This window comes from Eptesicus fuscus, chromosome 18, assembly GCF_027574615.1.
Source record: "Eptesicus fuscus isolate TK198812 chromosome 18, DD_ASM_mEF_20220401, whole genome shotgun sequence".
Taxonomy (NCBI): Eukaryota; Metazoa; Chordata; class Mammalia; order Chiroptera; family Vespertilionidae; genus Eptesicus; species Eptesicus fuscus.
In genome coordinates this window covers 12,300,267-12,317,759 of record NC_072490.1, presented here as the reverse complement: position 1 = coordinate 12,317,759, position 17,493 = coordinate 12,300,267, and the positions used below count along the sequence as shown (strand labels likewise).

The window sequence follows — 17,493 nt, the reverse complement described above, 5'->3', positions numbered from 1 at the left end:
ACTATCCTACAAGGAAGGCAATGTAGATCTCTCCCTGTTCCACAAAAGCTTAAGAGATGCCAAGGTGAGGCCAAAGGTCATACCAGAGAAGGGCAATGACGGCCAATTCCAGGGTCTTTAGCCAGTTGCCACGTTCAGGGTTCTTAGGTAGAGAGTTGCCACAATGCTTCACAGTTAAGCTTGTATGACACCTCTCCCAGGAATTTTGAGGAGCTAAGCACAGGTCATGCCACTGACCTCACCAAACCATAAGCCTCCCTCAGCCTTGGGAACTTTCTTCATGCCCCAACTTGGCTCTCTACTAAGTTAGTCTATCCCATGCCTCCTGTTCTCTCATTGTGGTGCCACTCATTGTCTACAGCTTGGGAAAGTTTCCCTGTGGCCATTGAAATACATGGATTAGGGGTATCTTTGGAGATAATTTTAACCTACTACCATTGTCTTTTCCTTGTAATATAAAAAAGGTGAAGGGGAGAGTGAAGAAAACTTGAGGGTACTGTTAGCCTACACAAAGGGTTGAAGGAGAGAGGGAAGTCTAGGGACCAGGCAGACAGATCAAGCCAGTTTCACAATTTTACCTGGGGCCAGGTTGAAGTGGTTTACTTCAAAGCTCCTGTAACTGGTTGAACCACATCTTCTCTGTCCTAACTTGGTAATGTCTTGGGCAATAAACTTCATTCATTATTGCAACTTGGCTTGTCATGAGCTAACAATTCTTAAAACAGTTTGCTGTCAAATATATATTCCTAGTTTGGTTCATGTTTTTGCCTCCTTTTCATATAAGCTACCATATATCTCACTTAAGAGCTTTATAGTCCAGTTTAAATTCTAGTTCATTGGTTATGGAGCTTGCACTGGCAGAGCAGATAATGTAGCTGTCATAACATTTATTCATTCAAAAAATGTTTGCTGAGTGTCTCTACGTGTTACCAGGTAACGAGGCAAACAAGATAGCCCTTTCTTTAGGGGTTCAGCAATTATTCTTTATGGCTGGTGGAGTTGATAGACACTAAATTGTTTAGAAGACACCATTCCCTAGTCCCGTGGTCGGCAAACTGCGGCTCGCGAGCCGCATGCGGCTCTTTGGCCCCTTGAGTGTGGCTCTTCCACAAAATAGCACGGCCTGGGCGAGTCTATTTTGAAGAAGTGGCGTTAGAAGTTTAAGTTTAAAAAATTTGGCTCTCAAAAGAAATTTCAATCGTTGTACTGTTGATATTTGGCTCTGTTGACTAATGAGTTTGTCAACCACTGCCCCAAGGTATCCATTTCCACTACAGAGCAGGGCACAGGAGCAAGGTCTAAATGGGATGGCATTATGCTGATACACTGAATAAATCCGTATTACATATCACTGGCTGACTCAATCTCCCACCAAATATTTTCAAAGCTTCAATTCACATGTGGGCACTTACATTCATTCTTTTATTGATTCCTTTGAAAATATATATTAAGCACCATCTGTGGATGGATGAGAACTATTGGCATCATTCCCAAGATGGAGGCTTTTTGGGAGACTGGTCATTCCATTTCTAGTGCCTCTACAGGCTGACTGACTTCAGCTTGAGCTGCTCTGTGCAATAACTATAATCTCCATGGGTCTGAGATTGGGGATGGGTCCCCTCATCTTCCTGCAAATGAGGATTGGAGTTGTAGAGATGAAAAATGGGGTGCTTCTGCTGAAATCTTAAGATATCCTGACCTTACATCTATTGCATTAATAAGGAGGAAATGATATGCTGGTTGAATATTATCAGGTATTATCTCTCGGCTGTGATGTCCCTTGTATCCTCCAAAGACCCCTTTTCCTTGATTACTATATCCCAAGACCCACGTTCCCAGGTACTTTGGAGACATCTGCCATATCCCCCTTTTGTCTCCCCTCAGCATGGAAACCTGTCATCAATTGTCTCACCACTATCCTAGGTGTCCAGGTGTATGACTACCTTACTTCTGCTGACAGTCATCTGTAAAGGACACAGATGGCTACCCGGTGAAAGATAACCAACCAATGTCCAAGCTCAGAAAAAAAAAAAAAAGATTAATTCATTTGTTTTCCTTTTGGGTTATAAGAATAAATCATTACTCATTCAATAAATTGTTGAGCACCTTTATGTATACATAAACACTCTGTCTTTAGAAGCAGCTTCACTGTTAAAGGCATCTCTTCAGAGTATTTACTCTCCCCCTCCCCGCCCCCCTCCCCCCGTTTGCTTTTCAGAAACAGTGGGAGGGAGAAAGGGAGAGGTGAGGGGGAGAGAGGGAAACATCAACGATGAGAGAGAATTATTGATCAGCTACCCCCTGCACTGGGGATTAAACTCACAACCCTGGGCATGTGCCCTGACCAGGAATTGAACCGTGACCTCGTGGTTCATAGGTCGATACTCAACCACTGAGCAACGCCAGGCAGGCTGCCTGTCTTCTTATCCTATACCTTTTCCACTATAACAGGACATTTTTCTAAAATTACTTGTAAGGTTTGATATGTGTTGACTGTCATTTAGACTACCCTACATATGGAAAATAAGTAGACTTAACAAATACTTATAATTTGGGTTTTAAAAGTCCTACTCTTAAGTGAAAGGGAAAGGGTTGACTTTCTAAATTATACAAAATTTCTCCATCTTTGATCCATTTATTTCACTGGTTAACTGCTCATCTTCTTGCTTACCACAGACAATGATAAAACTGATAAGAACTTAAGCATACAGCCCTGCCTTGTGTGGCTGAGTTGGTTGGGCATCATCCCATGCACCAAAGGGTTCCCGGCTTGATCCTGGGCCAGGGGCATGCAAGTGGCAACCAATGGATGTTACACTCTCACATTGATGTCTCTCTCTCTCTCTAAAAATCAATAAAAACACTAAAATAAAGAACTTAACCTTACATAAAGAGTAATTATTCCCTAGTTAACATTTAGTAAAGATACTCTTATATAACATATATAACATATGAACTATAACATCACTTATACATAACAAGAAATTATTCTCCAGCTCTTGTTTAGTTGATATATTCTTGTTATATGCCTTTTTAAAAAAATAGCAGATACGATCTTCCAATGCTTGGTAATCTAAGCACAAGAAAATCTTAGATTTGGCCATCTTATCCAGGACGTACTGTTAAGAATTAACAAGTTTTCTCTTGCTTTTTAAATTTTTTGTACTCTGTTTATAATTTTAAAAAACAACAACACCCCAATGTCTATTCGGTAAGCATTTTTGTGAGTAAAATGATTTATTTAATAAATATAGTCTGACCATGCTGAGGGGAGATATTTTGTGATTCTATTTCTACAAAGAACTTCTGTCTATATGATAAAAAACACCCAGGAGATGATGTGCTTTGCTGAAATGCTTTGGTTTATGCCCATGAATTTGGTTTTTATTTTCTCTCAATGTGCTGTACAGTCTTCTGTATATTTTTCCACATTACTTCTAGGAAGGGCCCACATTTAAGTTTTTTTTATATCAGTCACAAGTGAATACTTTAAAATACAATTCTATGCTGTGATGTTAATGTAGTGAGGAGAAATTATTTTTCACAGTGTTTGAGACCATAAAATATAATTTAAGTCTTTTTGTTAAATAATTAAAGTGTACATTTAACATGAAACTCCTCTTTCTTTCCTCCCTCTCTCCATATTTAACACCATCTACACCAATCCATCCCTCACTGCCGGCCTCAGCAGCTGTTGTTCCTTTTTGTTCAACACATCAATCTGTGTACTTGGCCTCCCCTCTCCCATCTCTCTGTGGACTCTGCTTCATCAAATTTCCCCTTTTATGCCTTTGGCCTCATTTTCTCCCTGTCTGCTAGCCTGCTTTTTATAACTGAGCTTAAAATTCCCAACCTGATAACAAAATCAAATTATCCTAACCTGATAAAACGAATGATCTTTCTGCAAAAATGAACCCAAGAAGCAACAGAAAACGGTAGGTCAGTAACTACCAGAAGAATTAGGAAAAAAAATTAATTAAAAATAATTATTAACGATAGTAACTATATTTATTAGCCTTGCTAAACATCTAGCTATATTTAAGTGCCATCCTAAACATTTAATAAGTTTATCTTATTAAATCCTCAACAATAGCATGAGATAGGTATTATGATTGTTAACACCATTTTACAGAGAAGGAAATTAGGTTTAAAGAAATAAAGTAAGTTACCCGGCCAGCATGGCTCAGTGATTGAGCATTGACCTATCAACCAGGAGGTCATGGTTCGATTCCTGGGCAGGGCACATTACCAGATTGCAGACTTGATCCCCTGTAGGGGTGAGGGGGGGGGGGTGTAGGAGGCCAGAGATCAATGATTCTCTCTCATCATTGATGTTTCTCTCTCTCTCTCCCCCCCCCCCCTTCCTCTCTGAAATCAATACAAATAATATACTGGGGGGTGGGGGAGGAAGTTGCCTCGGGTTATATAGCTTTATTTATTTCACTTATTGGGAAAGAACCAGAATAGGACCCAAGTTTTAAGCATGTTTTCTCACTTGATCCAGACAATTTAATGAGTGAGAATTTTAAGGAATGAGAATTTCCTTTTTGTGACTTATGAACATAGAAAATAAGAAATTGCTTTCCAAGTTTCTTGGTAAAAGTAACTTAATCTTCCAAACCTATACTATACATGGATGCAAACATCTTAAAATTTAACAAATTGAACCCAAGATCATATTAAAAGATTAATGTTGCCTGACCCAAAAGAGTTCATTTTAGGGGAAATGGATATAAATAACATACACTGCCCTATAACTACGTAGGTCATTTCTATCAACATTAAAATATTTTCATCTAAAATCATACACAGAGAGGCTCACACTTATACGCACAAAGCTCCCTCTTGACACACCAATGCCCAACCTGTTCCCTTACCAGAGAGTTGCTATTCTTGCCATTTTTACTTTCCATCCTCACATGCTCTCTAGAACCCACTTGGATCAGGCTTTCACTCCACCAAGATGGCTCTTATCAAATTTAATGATCAATTTTCATTTTAACTAACAGCACTTGGCATGCTTTATCATTGTCCTTTTGGAAATGGTTTCTCCACTTAGCTTCCAAGACGCTACTCCCTTATGGTTCTCCTCTTACAGTTCTGGCTGCTCCTTCTGTCTCCTTTGCCGGCTCCTCTTCGTCTTCCTGACCTCTGAACAGTGGAGGGGACCTTGGACTCAGATACTAGAGTTCTTTTTTTCTCTGTCTATCTCATGATCTCATCCAGTCCTGGCTTTTTAATTTAATTTTTTCTTTGTTGATATAATTACAGATATCTCCCATTTTCCCCCTTTAATTTTTATTTTATTAAAGTAATATATACACATTTTGAAGAGTCAAATAGTACTTGTGAGATAATAGAAAAAAATATATATATTTGCCTATACCCCCAGTTCCTGGCACAGAGATCCAAAAACCCTTGTCATTTCCTAAGCGTTAAGAGCACTAGGAGCATCTTTTGTGCCTTGAGATGACTCTGAGTGATGGCTCCTGGAAGGGGGCTGGTAACCAGAAAGACTGAGCCATGATTAGAAGCTTGGAATTGTCATCCCCACCAGAGAGGGGAGGGGGCTAAAAACAGAGTTCATTATTGATGCCCATGGGAGAAAGCCTCCGTAAAAATGCCAATGGTGCAGGATTCAAAGAGCTTCTGGGTTGTCAGACACATCTGCACAGGAAGATGACATCAGAACTCCACGGGGACAGAAGCTCCTGCACTTGGGACCTGCCCAGATCTTGCCATCTGTATCTTTTCAACTGGCTGTCCATCTGTATCCTTTATCATATCTTTTGCTATACTGGTAAATGGAAGTAAGTGTTTCCCTGAGTTCCGTGACCCACTCTAGCATATTAATTGAACCCAAGGAAAGGTCATTGGAACCTCCGATGTATAGCCCATGGATGGGTCAGAAGCACAGGTGGGTTTGGGACTGGCGTCTGAGGTTGGGGGCAGGGAGCAGTCTTATGGGACTGATATCTTAACTTGTGGGATTTGACACTACCTTCCAGGTAGATAGTGTTAGACTTGAGTTAAATTGTAGGACACCTAGCTGGTGTCAGAAACTTGCTTGTTGTTGTGGGGAAAAAACCCTTCACATATTTGGTGACTACAAGTGTCAGAAGGACGTGTTCCTATGAAGGTAAAGGAGACACATAGGAAAGAAATAGTAGAGAAGAACTGGATTTCCCCCCTATATTGGAAGGAAAAGGTAGAGTTTCCCCCTTTTTAATACTAAAAAGGCTGTGAGAAAATAGAGGATTTCCCTTTCCTACCCCTCCTTACTTTCTTCACTCCTCCTCTCTAGAGGCACCTAATTTTTACTCTTTTACCTGTCTGCTCTGGCTTTTTGTGTCCTCTATCTCTTTGCCAATAATATGCACATGCTACCTTTAGATATTACCTATCGACTTCATATTACGATAGATGAGAATTTATTCTCTTATAGTGCCATTCCCTTTCCTACTATCCTTCATCTTCCGAATATAGTTATATTATAAGATTTGGTCAAATCAATATTTATATTGCTATATATGCAAATGTAATTTCCAGCAGAGCATCCATGTTGAAAAAGTGGAAACAGTCTACATAATAAAACTAGTGAAAATCACTCCTATGACAATAGGATGTTTTAGCAGAATCTCTATATATAAAAGGCTAATATGCAAAGTGTCCCTGCAGGAGTTCGATGGGGAGTTCTATCACTAGCTATGGTGTGCACTGACCACCAGGGGGCGGCGCGGAACAAAGGAAGGCTCTGGTGGGTGGACAGTGGTTGGCAGCCAGGGAAGAGAGGCCCCAGCCAGCAGCCGGAAGGAAGACCCTGGTCAGCAGCCGGAAGGCCCCAATCAGTCCTGATCGCCAGCCAGGCCTAGGGACCCTACCTGTGCATGAATTTCATGCCCTGGTCCTTTAGTATAGTTATAAATTTATAGTATAATAAGTGATCACTATTGGTAAGTTGTTGATTCCTGGGTAATGGAAATGAGATTTACTACCATTTAAAATTGACAGCTGCATCTCTGAAGTGGAGGTCCCCAATAGCCCTTGGTTCTGGAAGGGGGTTCTTTTTAATTGGGTAGATGGAAGGCAGGTAGGGGAAGGGTGTAGCTGGACACGTTGGGAGTTGTCAATGCTGCTCTTGTATAAGGAGTGTGAAGCTTGCCGGAAGAAAGTCAGCCAATTTTCCCAAAGACTCAGGAGCCCTCTGAGAAGGAAGTTATTGAAGCCTTGAGCACTTTCTTCAGGAAGGTCAATGTTACTACATCACCGCTGATTCCCTGAAGTAACACGGAGAGGGGAGCAAAGGATACCAGGGGCTTACCCAGGAGAAATTCACCATGAAGGAGAGAGAAGCCTGGTCTGCTTAACTGGGCTTAACATTGCTGGCTGGGAGGACAAGCGCAGGGAATATAAATTTTACCCTAGCATCACAGGTGTGTCCCAGAAAAAAGAGGCCTTGGCATTTTTTTAAACATTGGAATTGCAGACTATCCGAGCACTTAAGTTTTAAGAGCTCCATCTTGTGAACAGTCTTTGCTATAGCAGGTCTTCTGTGTTTCAACAGTGACACCTTGTGGGGCAGAGGTAGGAGAGACTGGGGTCTATGAGGGCTATAGCAGTTTTCCATCTTTCATTTTTCCAGATGTATATACCTACGTGTGTGTGTGTGTGTGTGTGTGTGTGTGTGTGTGTGTATAATTGACAAGTAAAATTGTAGTTTAAGTGTACAATGTGATATTTGATATACGTATACAGTTAGATTCCCACTATTGAGTTAGTCCATCCATCATTTTGTTTTGTGAGAACACTAAAGTTCTACTCTCTCATAAATTTTCAGTTATACAATACAGTACTTGAACTATATTCACCACGTTATCATTAGATCCTCAGACCTTACTCATCTTATAACTGAAAGTTTGTAATCGTTTACCAACTTCTCCCTAATTTCCCTATCCCTAATCCCCTGGAAATCACCATTCTGCTCTCTGTTTAGATGAGTTAGACTTTTCCCCCACATATAAGTGATACTATGCAGTATTTGTCTTTCTCTGTCTGGTTTTTATAACTTTGAGATAATGCTCTCCAGATTCATCTATGTTGTTAGAAATGGCAGGATTACCTTCTTTGTTGTTGTTGTTAATCCTCACCTGAGGATATTTTTTTCCGTTGATTTTTAGAGTGAGTGGAAGGGGGGAAAAGAAGGGGGGCAGGGAGAGAGAGATGTAAGAGAGACATATCGATTAGTTGCCTTCTGCATGCTCATCAACCTGGGCGGGTATGAAACCTGCAACCTTGACCAGAAATCAAACTCGAGACCCTCTGTGCCACGAGCCAGCACTCTAACCACTTAGCAACACCAGCCAGGGCAGGGTTACCTTTTTATGAATGTACTAGAGGCTCGGTGCATGAAATTCATGCATGGGGGGTAGGGTTGACCCTCAGCCCAGCCTGCACCCTCTCCAATCTGGGACCCCTTGAGGGATGTCCGACTGCCCATTTAGGCAGTTGGACATTCCTCTCACAATCCAGGACTGCTGACTCCCAACTGCTCGCCTGCCTGCCTTCCTGATTGCCCCTACTGCTTCTGCCTGCCAGCCTGATCACCCTCTAACCACTCCCCTGCCAGCCTGATTGATGCCTAACTGCTCCCCTGCCAGCCTGATTGCCCCTAACTGCCCTCCCCTGCCGGCCTGGTCACCCCTAACTGCCCTTCCCTCCTGGCCTGATCGCCCCCAACTGCCCTCCCTTGCAGGCCTGGTACCCCCCAACTGCTCTCCCCTCCTGGCCTGATCGACCACAACTGCCCTCCCTTGCAGGCCTGGTCCCTCCCAACTGCCCTCCCCTGCTGGCCATCTTGTGGTGGCCATCTTGTGTCCACATGGGGGCAGCCATCTTTGACCATACAGGGGCAGCCATCTTGTGTGTTGGAGTGACAGTCAATTTACATATTAGTCTTTTATTAGATAGGATAATATTCCATTAAATGTCTATGTAGATGTAGATATATATTACATATTCATCCATCAACAGACACTAAGTTGTTTCCATATCTTGGCTATTGTGAATAATCCTGCAATGAACATGGGGGTACAGATCTCTTTGAGATTATGATTTCATTACTTTAGATATATACTCAGAAGTAGGATTGCTGAATCATATAGTAGGTCTATTTTTAATTTCTTGAGGAACCTCCATAGTGTTTTCCAAAGTGGCTGTACTAGTTTACATTCCCACCAACAGTGCACAATGGTTTTTGCTCCATATCCTCACTAGCATTTGAAATCTCTTTATAATAGCCATTTTAACAGGTGTGGAACAATATCTCATTGTTTTGATTTGTGCTTCTCTGATATGGGTGAGCACTTTTTCATATACCTGTTGGCCATTTGTATGTCTTCTTTGGAAAAATGTTTATTCAGATGTTTCCCCCATTTTTTAATGTTTTCTTTGGGGTGGGCTACTGAGATGTATGAATTTCTTGCAGTTTTTGGATATTAACTCCTTATTGGATATGTGGTTTGAAAATATTTTCTCCCATTCTATAGGTTGCCTTTTCATTTAAAAAAAAAATATGTTTTATTGATTTCAGAGAGAAAGGGAGAGGGAGAGAGAGAGAAACATCAACAATGAGAGAGAATCATTGATTGGCTGCCTTCTGCACACCTCCTACTGGGGATGGAGCCCGCAACCTGGGCATGTGCCCTTGACCGGAATTGAACCTGGGACCCTTCAGGCTGCAGGCTGACACTCTATCCACTGAGCCAAACCAGCTAGTGTGGTTGCCTTTTCATTTTGTTGATGATTTCTTTTGCTGTGTTGAAGTTCTTTGGTTTGATGTAGTCCAGTGGTTTATTTTTGCTTTTGTTGCCTTTGCTCTTGGTGTCAAATCCAAAAAAATCACTGCAAAGACCAATGTGAAGGAGCTAACCCCTATGTTTTCTCCTAGGAGTTTTATGGTTTCAGGTATTACAGTCTTGAACCATTTTTAAAAAAATATATTTTATTGAGTTTTTACAGAGAGGAAGAGAGAGGGATAGAGAGTTAGAAACATCGATGAGAGAGAAACATCAATCAGCTGCCTCTTGCACACCCCCTACTGGGGATGTGCCCACAACCAAGGTATATGCCCTTGACCGGAATCGAACCTGGGACCCTTGAGTCCGCAGGCCGAAGCTCTATCCACTGAGCCAAACCAGTTTCGGCAGTCTTGAACCATTTTGAGTTGATGTTTGTATATGGTATAAGATAGGAGCCCAGCTTCTTTTTCTTTCATATATATATATATATATATATATATATATATATATATATATATATAATTGATTTTTTACAGAGAGGAAGAGAGAGGGATAGAGAGTCAGAGACATCGATGAGAGAGAAACATCGATCAGCTGCCTCCTGCACACCCCCTACTGGGGATGTGCCCGCAACCAAGGTACATGCCCTTGACCGGAATCGAACCCGGGACCCTTGAGTCCACAGGCCGACGCTCTATCCACTGAGCCAAACCGGTTTCGGCTTCTTTTTCTTTTTTTCCTGCATGTGGACATTCACTTTTCCCAGCACCACTTAATGAAGACACTATCCTGTTTTCACAGCACCACTGTTGAAGAAACTATTCTGTTCCATTATCTATGTATCTGTCTTTATACCACACTGTTTTGATTACTATAGTTTTGTAATATATTCAGAGTGATACCTCCAGCTTTGTTTTTTCTCCAGATTTTTTTTTTTTTCTATTTGGGGTCTTTTGTGGTTTTATACAAATAGCAGGATTGTTTTTCTATTTCTGTGAAAATATCGTTGGAATTTTGATAGGGATTGTATTGAATTTATAGATGGCTCTGAGTAGTATGAACATTATTGATTTTAGAGAGAGAAACATTGATTTGTTGTTCCACTTATTTATGCATTCATTGGTTAATTCTTTTTTAAAAAAATATTTTATTGATTTTTCACAGAGAGGAAGGGAGATAGTTAGAAACATTGATGAGAGAGAAACATCGATCAGCTGCCTCCTGCCCACCCCCTACTGGGGATGTGCCCGCAACCAAGGTACATGCCCTTGACCAGAATCGAACCCGGGACCCTTCAGTCCGCAGGCTGACGCTCTATCCACTGAGCCAAACCGGTTTCTGCCATTGGTTAATTCTTATATGTGCCCTGAACAGGGATAAAATCCACAACCTTGGCATATTGGGACAATGCTCTAACCAACTGAATTACACAGCCAGGGTCTAGAATGGACATTTTAACAACACTAACTCTTCCAATCTCGGTATCTTGTTCAATTTCTTTCATCAATGTTTTATAGTTGTTAGTATACAGATCTTTCACCTACTTGGTTAAATTTATTTCTAAGTATTTTATTGTTTTTGATGCTATTGTAAATAGCATTGTTTTCTTATTTCCTCTTTGATAGTTCATTGTTTGATAGTTCATAGAAATCCAACAGATTTTTATAAATTGGTTTTGTAACTGTACTGAATTTGTCCATCTTTTATTCTTTTTTGTTGTTATTAATCCTCAGCCAAGGATATTTTTCCATTGATTTCGAGAGAGTGGAAGAGAGAGGGAGAGACAGAGAGAAACATCCATACGAGAGACACACATCGATTGGTTGCCTCTTGCACACACCCCGACCAGGGCTGGGGAAACTGCAACCGAGGTACATGCCCTTGACCGGAATCGAACCTGGGACCCTTCAGTCCACAGGCCAACGCTCTATCCACTGGGCAAAACCAGCTAGGGCCATCTTTTATTCTGAAAGCCAGTTATAAACAGGATTGATCTTCTGGACTCTTCCTAAGCCTACATGGAAGGACACACACACACAGTACACACGATGTACTAGATGACTTTTTCCTTAGTGTAATGGCAAAGTCCTCAAGAAATTCTAGTTCTTAATTTCTCCCCCCTAATCTTAGACACCAATCTCTCTGCAACAATGCTTCATTCTCATCTCTCAAAGGAAGCCTTCATTCATTCTTTGGAACAACCCACTCCTTCAAGATGGATTGTACTGTACTCCCAGCAGTTATTTCCTCAAATTTTGGAGACTGTGCTGAACAGTATGCTTCCCATGAGTGAATACCGCTCTCAGTACTACTGACATTTTAGACCGAATAAGTTTTTGTTGTGGAGGAGTGTCTTATTCACTGTAGGTAGCATTCCTGGCCTCTACCCACTAGATGCCAGTAGCAAAACTCTATTTTGAAACTCAAAGCTGTTTCCAGCAGGGTTCTGTTCTTCCAAAGAGGCAATCATTTCTATTGGTTCAATCAGTGGGGGTAAGGATGGGCCTACCAGAACTAGAGATTATCAGGGAGGAAAATCTTCGAATTTAATATCCCCCCTAAATATTACACTGAGAATACATTCTAAGAACATCATGTATGAAGTTTGAGTACACGGATGGAAAAGCAATGTTACCACAAGCAAGTTTGGAAGCATGAAACTCATTTTTGGAATGTATCACTGGTGCTCCCCAATATCCAGTTCTCCCTTCCTTCCAGGGCACATAGAAGACTAGACTTCCTGGTCCCGCTGCAGTTTGATGGGGCCAGGCGAGAGATGTAGCCTGTGAAACGTGAGAGGATGGGAGAGGGTCGAGGCAGTGAAAAGCTGCTGTGTGGTGCTATAGAGTTCCTTTTTCCTTTGAATATGGAGTCTCATGTTGAGATGGCTGAGCTAAAAGATCAATTAGTCTGGTTTATTGAGATATTGCTTAAAGTACAGTTACCCTGGGCAGTTGCCTTGACTTTGTGTGAGCAAGAAACAACTGTTTATTATGTGAAGACACTGCAATTTTGCAATTGTTTATTACCAGAGCACAAGCTAGACTATTTCAATATAACATCCTCTTTCGGCCACTGGCCTATTTCCTAATTAATGAAGGTAACTGTGATTAGGAAAGGTGAGGTGTTTTACTAGAAGAAATCTTTTTTTTTTATTTTTACAAATAATAAAATAATTACTCATTGCAATGTATTTACTGAGTGCTTAGAATGTGCCAAGTACTGGACATATAACAGTATATTAAACACACAATTTTTGCCCTCATGGAGCTTATATTCTAGTAGGAAAGTCAGCAAAAAAGTAAATCAACAAACAACATACTTGCGAGTTAGGATAAGTTTATGAAGGAAATAAACAATGGCTGAGTTAAATATTAACAAATGGGGAGTCTACTTGATTGAACCCTTTTCTTCCCTTTCCTATCCTGTTTATCAGTAAATTCTTCAACGTTTAACTCAAAAATACATCAACGTGGTTCACTCCTGCTAATGTTAGCTTTCACGATCTCCTACCTGGATTTTTGAAATGGTCTCATGATTTGCCTCCCAGGTTCCATCTTGTCTTCCTCTGAATGCATTCGCTACACAGTAGCTCTTTTATTTTAACCTACAATATTTTAATTAAAATAAAAATTTAAAAATTGTGATAAAAATAAACGTATATAGCAAAAGTAGTATGTATGCTGTAAAAATTACATGAAAAAATAGGCAAAAATAAAATACACATTTCCACTTTCAAAGATTATAACTGCTAACACCTTGGGGCATAATGCTAGATCTTTTCTTTTATAGCACCTAAAAGCACTGCATTTTGTAATCAAAATGAGATATTGTAACATATAAAGGGGCGGGCAAAAATAGGTTTACAGTTGTATGGGAAAGTTTATTCTTGTATTATTATTTATGAGTCATTGTATTATCTGTTTGTATTAGAACTGTTCTGTGGCTTGTTATTCCCAGTTAATGATCTCCACCTTCCATGGCAATACATTTTCAGCATACACTCAGTCCATTTACATTAAAATTTCCTCAAGGGTCCTGAAAAATGCATTTTATAGGTGGCCTGTTCAAACTAGAATTTAATCCAGACTCTGTGTTCCTTAAAATTCTTTTCATAGAGTAGTGGCTTTATTCATAACAATAAATTATTGAAGAGATGGGGCCAGTTATCCTGCAGAATGTTTCACCTTCTGGATTTGTTTGGTTATTTCCTAGGGTGTCATTTACTTTGCTCCAATAGATGATACTGTGTACTTCATACTACATCTCATCAAGAGACACAATATCAGAGTGATGCATAGGATGGCCTTTTAAAATTGTATAATGTCACTATTGCTTAAATGCCATTTATAGCTTTCTTTGCTTTATTCTACAATACAAATTCTTTAACTTGGCATACAAGGTTCTGAAGGATTTAATGCTTGCTTATGTTAGGTCTGATTCAGCCTTTTTGCTTTATGGAATAGGGACGGAGGTCATTTCTTCCATCTGAGAGGAGATATCAAGATCATAAGGGGATGGAATTTAATTGTAGTTGGCTGAAACACTGCATAGATTCCTCATGGTTGGAATAAGGGGTGGCAATAGCATGATTTCCCCAAGACTGGTTTGTGAAGGCTCGAAAGCGGTCCTGAAGGAAAGATGAAAAAAGAAGCAGAATACATGAAACAAAAATGAGGATGAGGAATAGGAATGTTAATGGTCCTAGGAAGGGAAGCAGCCAGGTATACCAATTTATATTTTTTAGCCAGTAGTCCCATGAAGTTGATTGACGTTCTCTAATCTTTGTGGCCCTTTCTGCTAATTTTTGGGTGGCATCCCTAAGTAGGCCAGACTGATTGACATCTTCCAGAAAGAGGCATAGATTCACTTTCTCCGCAGTTAGGAGGTCTAGTCCTCTCTGATTTTGGAGGGTGACAGTCGCTAGTGAGTTTATCTAATCCTGAATTTGAACTAAACTTTTGGCAATGTCATCTAGGCTTTCCTGTAGGTCCTGAGATAGACGTTCAAAAGATGATAGAGCAGTGGTTAAATCCCCTATGCCAATCCCAACACCTGCTGAGATACTGGGGGTTATGAGGAGAGGGATTATCTAGACTGCCCTTTTGTGTTAGATGTTATGGGTTACGGGGACAGGTGAAGACTGAATATTGGGTGAGAGAGAGACTAGAGTACAGGTTCCTGTCCAGTTGATTGTCCCTTTTTTGAGTAGAACTTGATCTCCTGTTAAGAAGGGATGTAGAAAAAAAATCCCTAACACATGCCAAAATCATTAATTACAGCAGTGTTTGATTAGGATGCTGGGTGGAGTTTGCTGAGGTAAGCCCAGGATGAGCTGTCACTGCCTACAGCTTTCAGAGTAGCAGACTCAGTGTGACTGAAGCCAGGAACCCTCCTGGGTTTCAGCACCACATGTTAGGGTCCCAGAAGGAATGCATGAGGCCAAAAGTGGTAAAGAATTATATATTTACTAGAGGCCCAGTGCACGAAATTCATGCACTCGGGGTGGAGGGGTGGTCTCTCAGCCTGGCCTGCACCCTCTTGCAGTCCCGGAGCCCTTGGAGGATGTCTGACTGATGGCTTAGGCCCATGGAGAGTGGGCCTAAGCCGTCAGTCAGACATCCTTAGCATTGCCATAGAGGCGGGAGTGGCTCCTGCCATTACTCTCACCAGCCATGAGCCCAGCTCAGGGCTTCTGGCTGAGCTGTGCTCCCCCTGTGGGAGTGCACTGACCACCAGGGGCAGCTCCTGTGTTGAGCGTCTGCCCCCTGGTGGTCAGTGCACGTCATAGCGACCCATGGTTCCCTCCTTCAGTCGATTTGCATATTAGCCTTTTATTATATAGGATTAGGTCATCTGGAAAACCAGATGGGCTGAGCCCCAAAATGGCACCAGCCTACAGGGATGGGGAGGCAGAGATTTCAAAGGACTCTAAGGGGGCTTTTTCAGCTGGGAATTCTCTGGGCAGGTCCAGATCTTGGGCAAACCCGAGGGGAAAATTACTGGTCTTAGCAAATTAAGGTGGTGTAAGCTAAAGGAAATGTCAGTTGCAAAATGATCTAAAAGTTAGTTTCCCACAGGGAGAGGGTATCGATTTGATTATTTGATCAGACCTAACAGCTTACTCTTCCAACTTTATTTCATTCCATTCTTTACTTGCTTTTTAAGTTTTCCCCACAGTGTTGGCTTCACCTCCCTGCACCTGGGAAGTGCTACCTCCGAGGGCCTCTGACCTTGCTGCCCCTTGCTCTGGGAAGCTCTCCCTTGCCATTTCCCCCTTCTTCCAATGCCAAGGCATCTTATCAAACTGGTCATTTTACCTTCGCCTTCTCAGGAAAGCCTTCTCTAATTCATCTTGTTTAAATTAGGTTCTTCCAAGGGATCCTACTATCCCGCATCCCAAGAACGCTGATTTTTGTTCCATGAAACTTTTTTTTTTTTTTGTCACTTTAGTATTTGAGTCCTTACCTGAAAGTGTGAATGGTAGGGACCTCGCTTCCTAGGCTTACCGTGCACTCAATACTTGTGCACAGCAGCCGGGCATGAAGTACCATAGGTCTTGCCCAGGTCGCCCCAAACTGTCGCGGGTGACAGTAACAGGACCTCCCCGAGTTGTCTGAGCGAAGGAATGAATGGTTACTTTCACACGAAAGCGTCTGTCCGCCCGTCGCGGCGGCAAGGAAGCCCTGGATTCCACCCGAGAAGAAAGCCCAGATTTCCTCGCGCAGCCCAGGCCCGCTTGGGCCCAGGTGAGCTGAGCCACCGCCCAGGCGCCCTCACGTGATCGCGCGCGGCGCGCGGACGGCGCCTGCGCGCGACCTCCCGGAAGTGGCCGGACCGAAGCGCCAGCGGAGCGCGCCCGTCCGTCAAACCGGTGGGTCCGCCAGTCCGCCAACCCGGTACCCGGCGCTCCTCAGCACCCGCCGCTGTCCCGCAGTTTCTTTGGCCGGAGCGGCGACGGAGGAGCTCGCCATGGCGACGTTCATCTCGGTGCAGCTGAAAAAGACCTCGGAGGTGGACCTGGCCAAGCCGCTGGTGAAGTTCATCCAGCAGACGTACCCGAGCGGCGGGGAGGAGCAGGCCCAGTACTGCCGCGCGGCCGAGGAGCTCAGCAAGCTGCGCCGCGCCGCGCTCGGCCGCCCGCTGGACAAGCACGAGGGCGCGCTGGAGACGCTCTTGAGGTGGGCCTGGGGCCGGGCTCGGGCCGTCCGCAGCCTGCCGCCCCCTTCCTTCCTCCTCCTTTCCCACTTCCCTCCCTCACACCCTGGGCCCAGACCCGGCCGCCCCGCTGGCCTGCTGGGGCGCGTAGGTGTGGTCTGCATTCCTTCCTGGTGAGCAGGAGCCGCCCCGCTGGCTGCGGCTGGCTCGGCCCGGGCTCGGGGGATCGGTCCTGCCGGTTCGCCGCAGCCCTCGGTCCTCCCGGCTCGGAGGATCGGGTATCTCGGAGGAACCGTCTGCCACGTCCTGATCGATCTCTCTTGCCACATTTTACACAGAACTAGTTTTCTTTCCATTTTTTTTTTTTTTGTTTTGTTTTGTTTTGGTGGGGAGGAATGTCTTGAACTAAGACTCTCCTCCCCCCACCCCCCTTTTTTTGTATTTCTTGGCCAGATTTCAATTTCAAAATAGAGGTTGCTTGAGGGATGTAGGAGCATTGGGACCCTGTGGACAAATGTCTGTTACTTATTACATTGTC

At 42.7% G+C, this 17,493-nt stretch overlaps 1 protein-coding gene across 2 annotated transcripts in view; it reads left to right on the top strand.

Annotated features, from left to right (window-relative positions):
* Window positions 1-16,653: 16,653 nt before the first annotated feature.
* The window catches only part of PDCD6IP (programmed cell death 6 interacting protein), a 48,377-nt gene continuing 47,537 nt past the window's right edge, over window positions 16,654-17,493 (top strand). For both annotated transcript variants that reach the window (XM_008154027.3, XM_008154018.3), the window contains exon 1: window positions 16,654-16,978. In XM_008154027.3, the coding sequence (XP_008152249.1) occupies window positions 16,770-16,978 (209 nt within the window). In that variant the 5' untranslated portion in view covers window positions 16,654-16,769. The remainder of the gene's footprint in view (window positions 16,979-17,493) is intronic.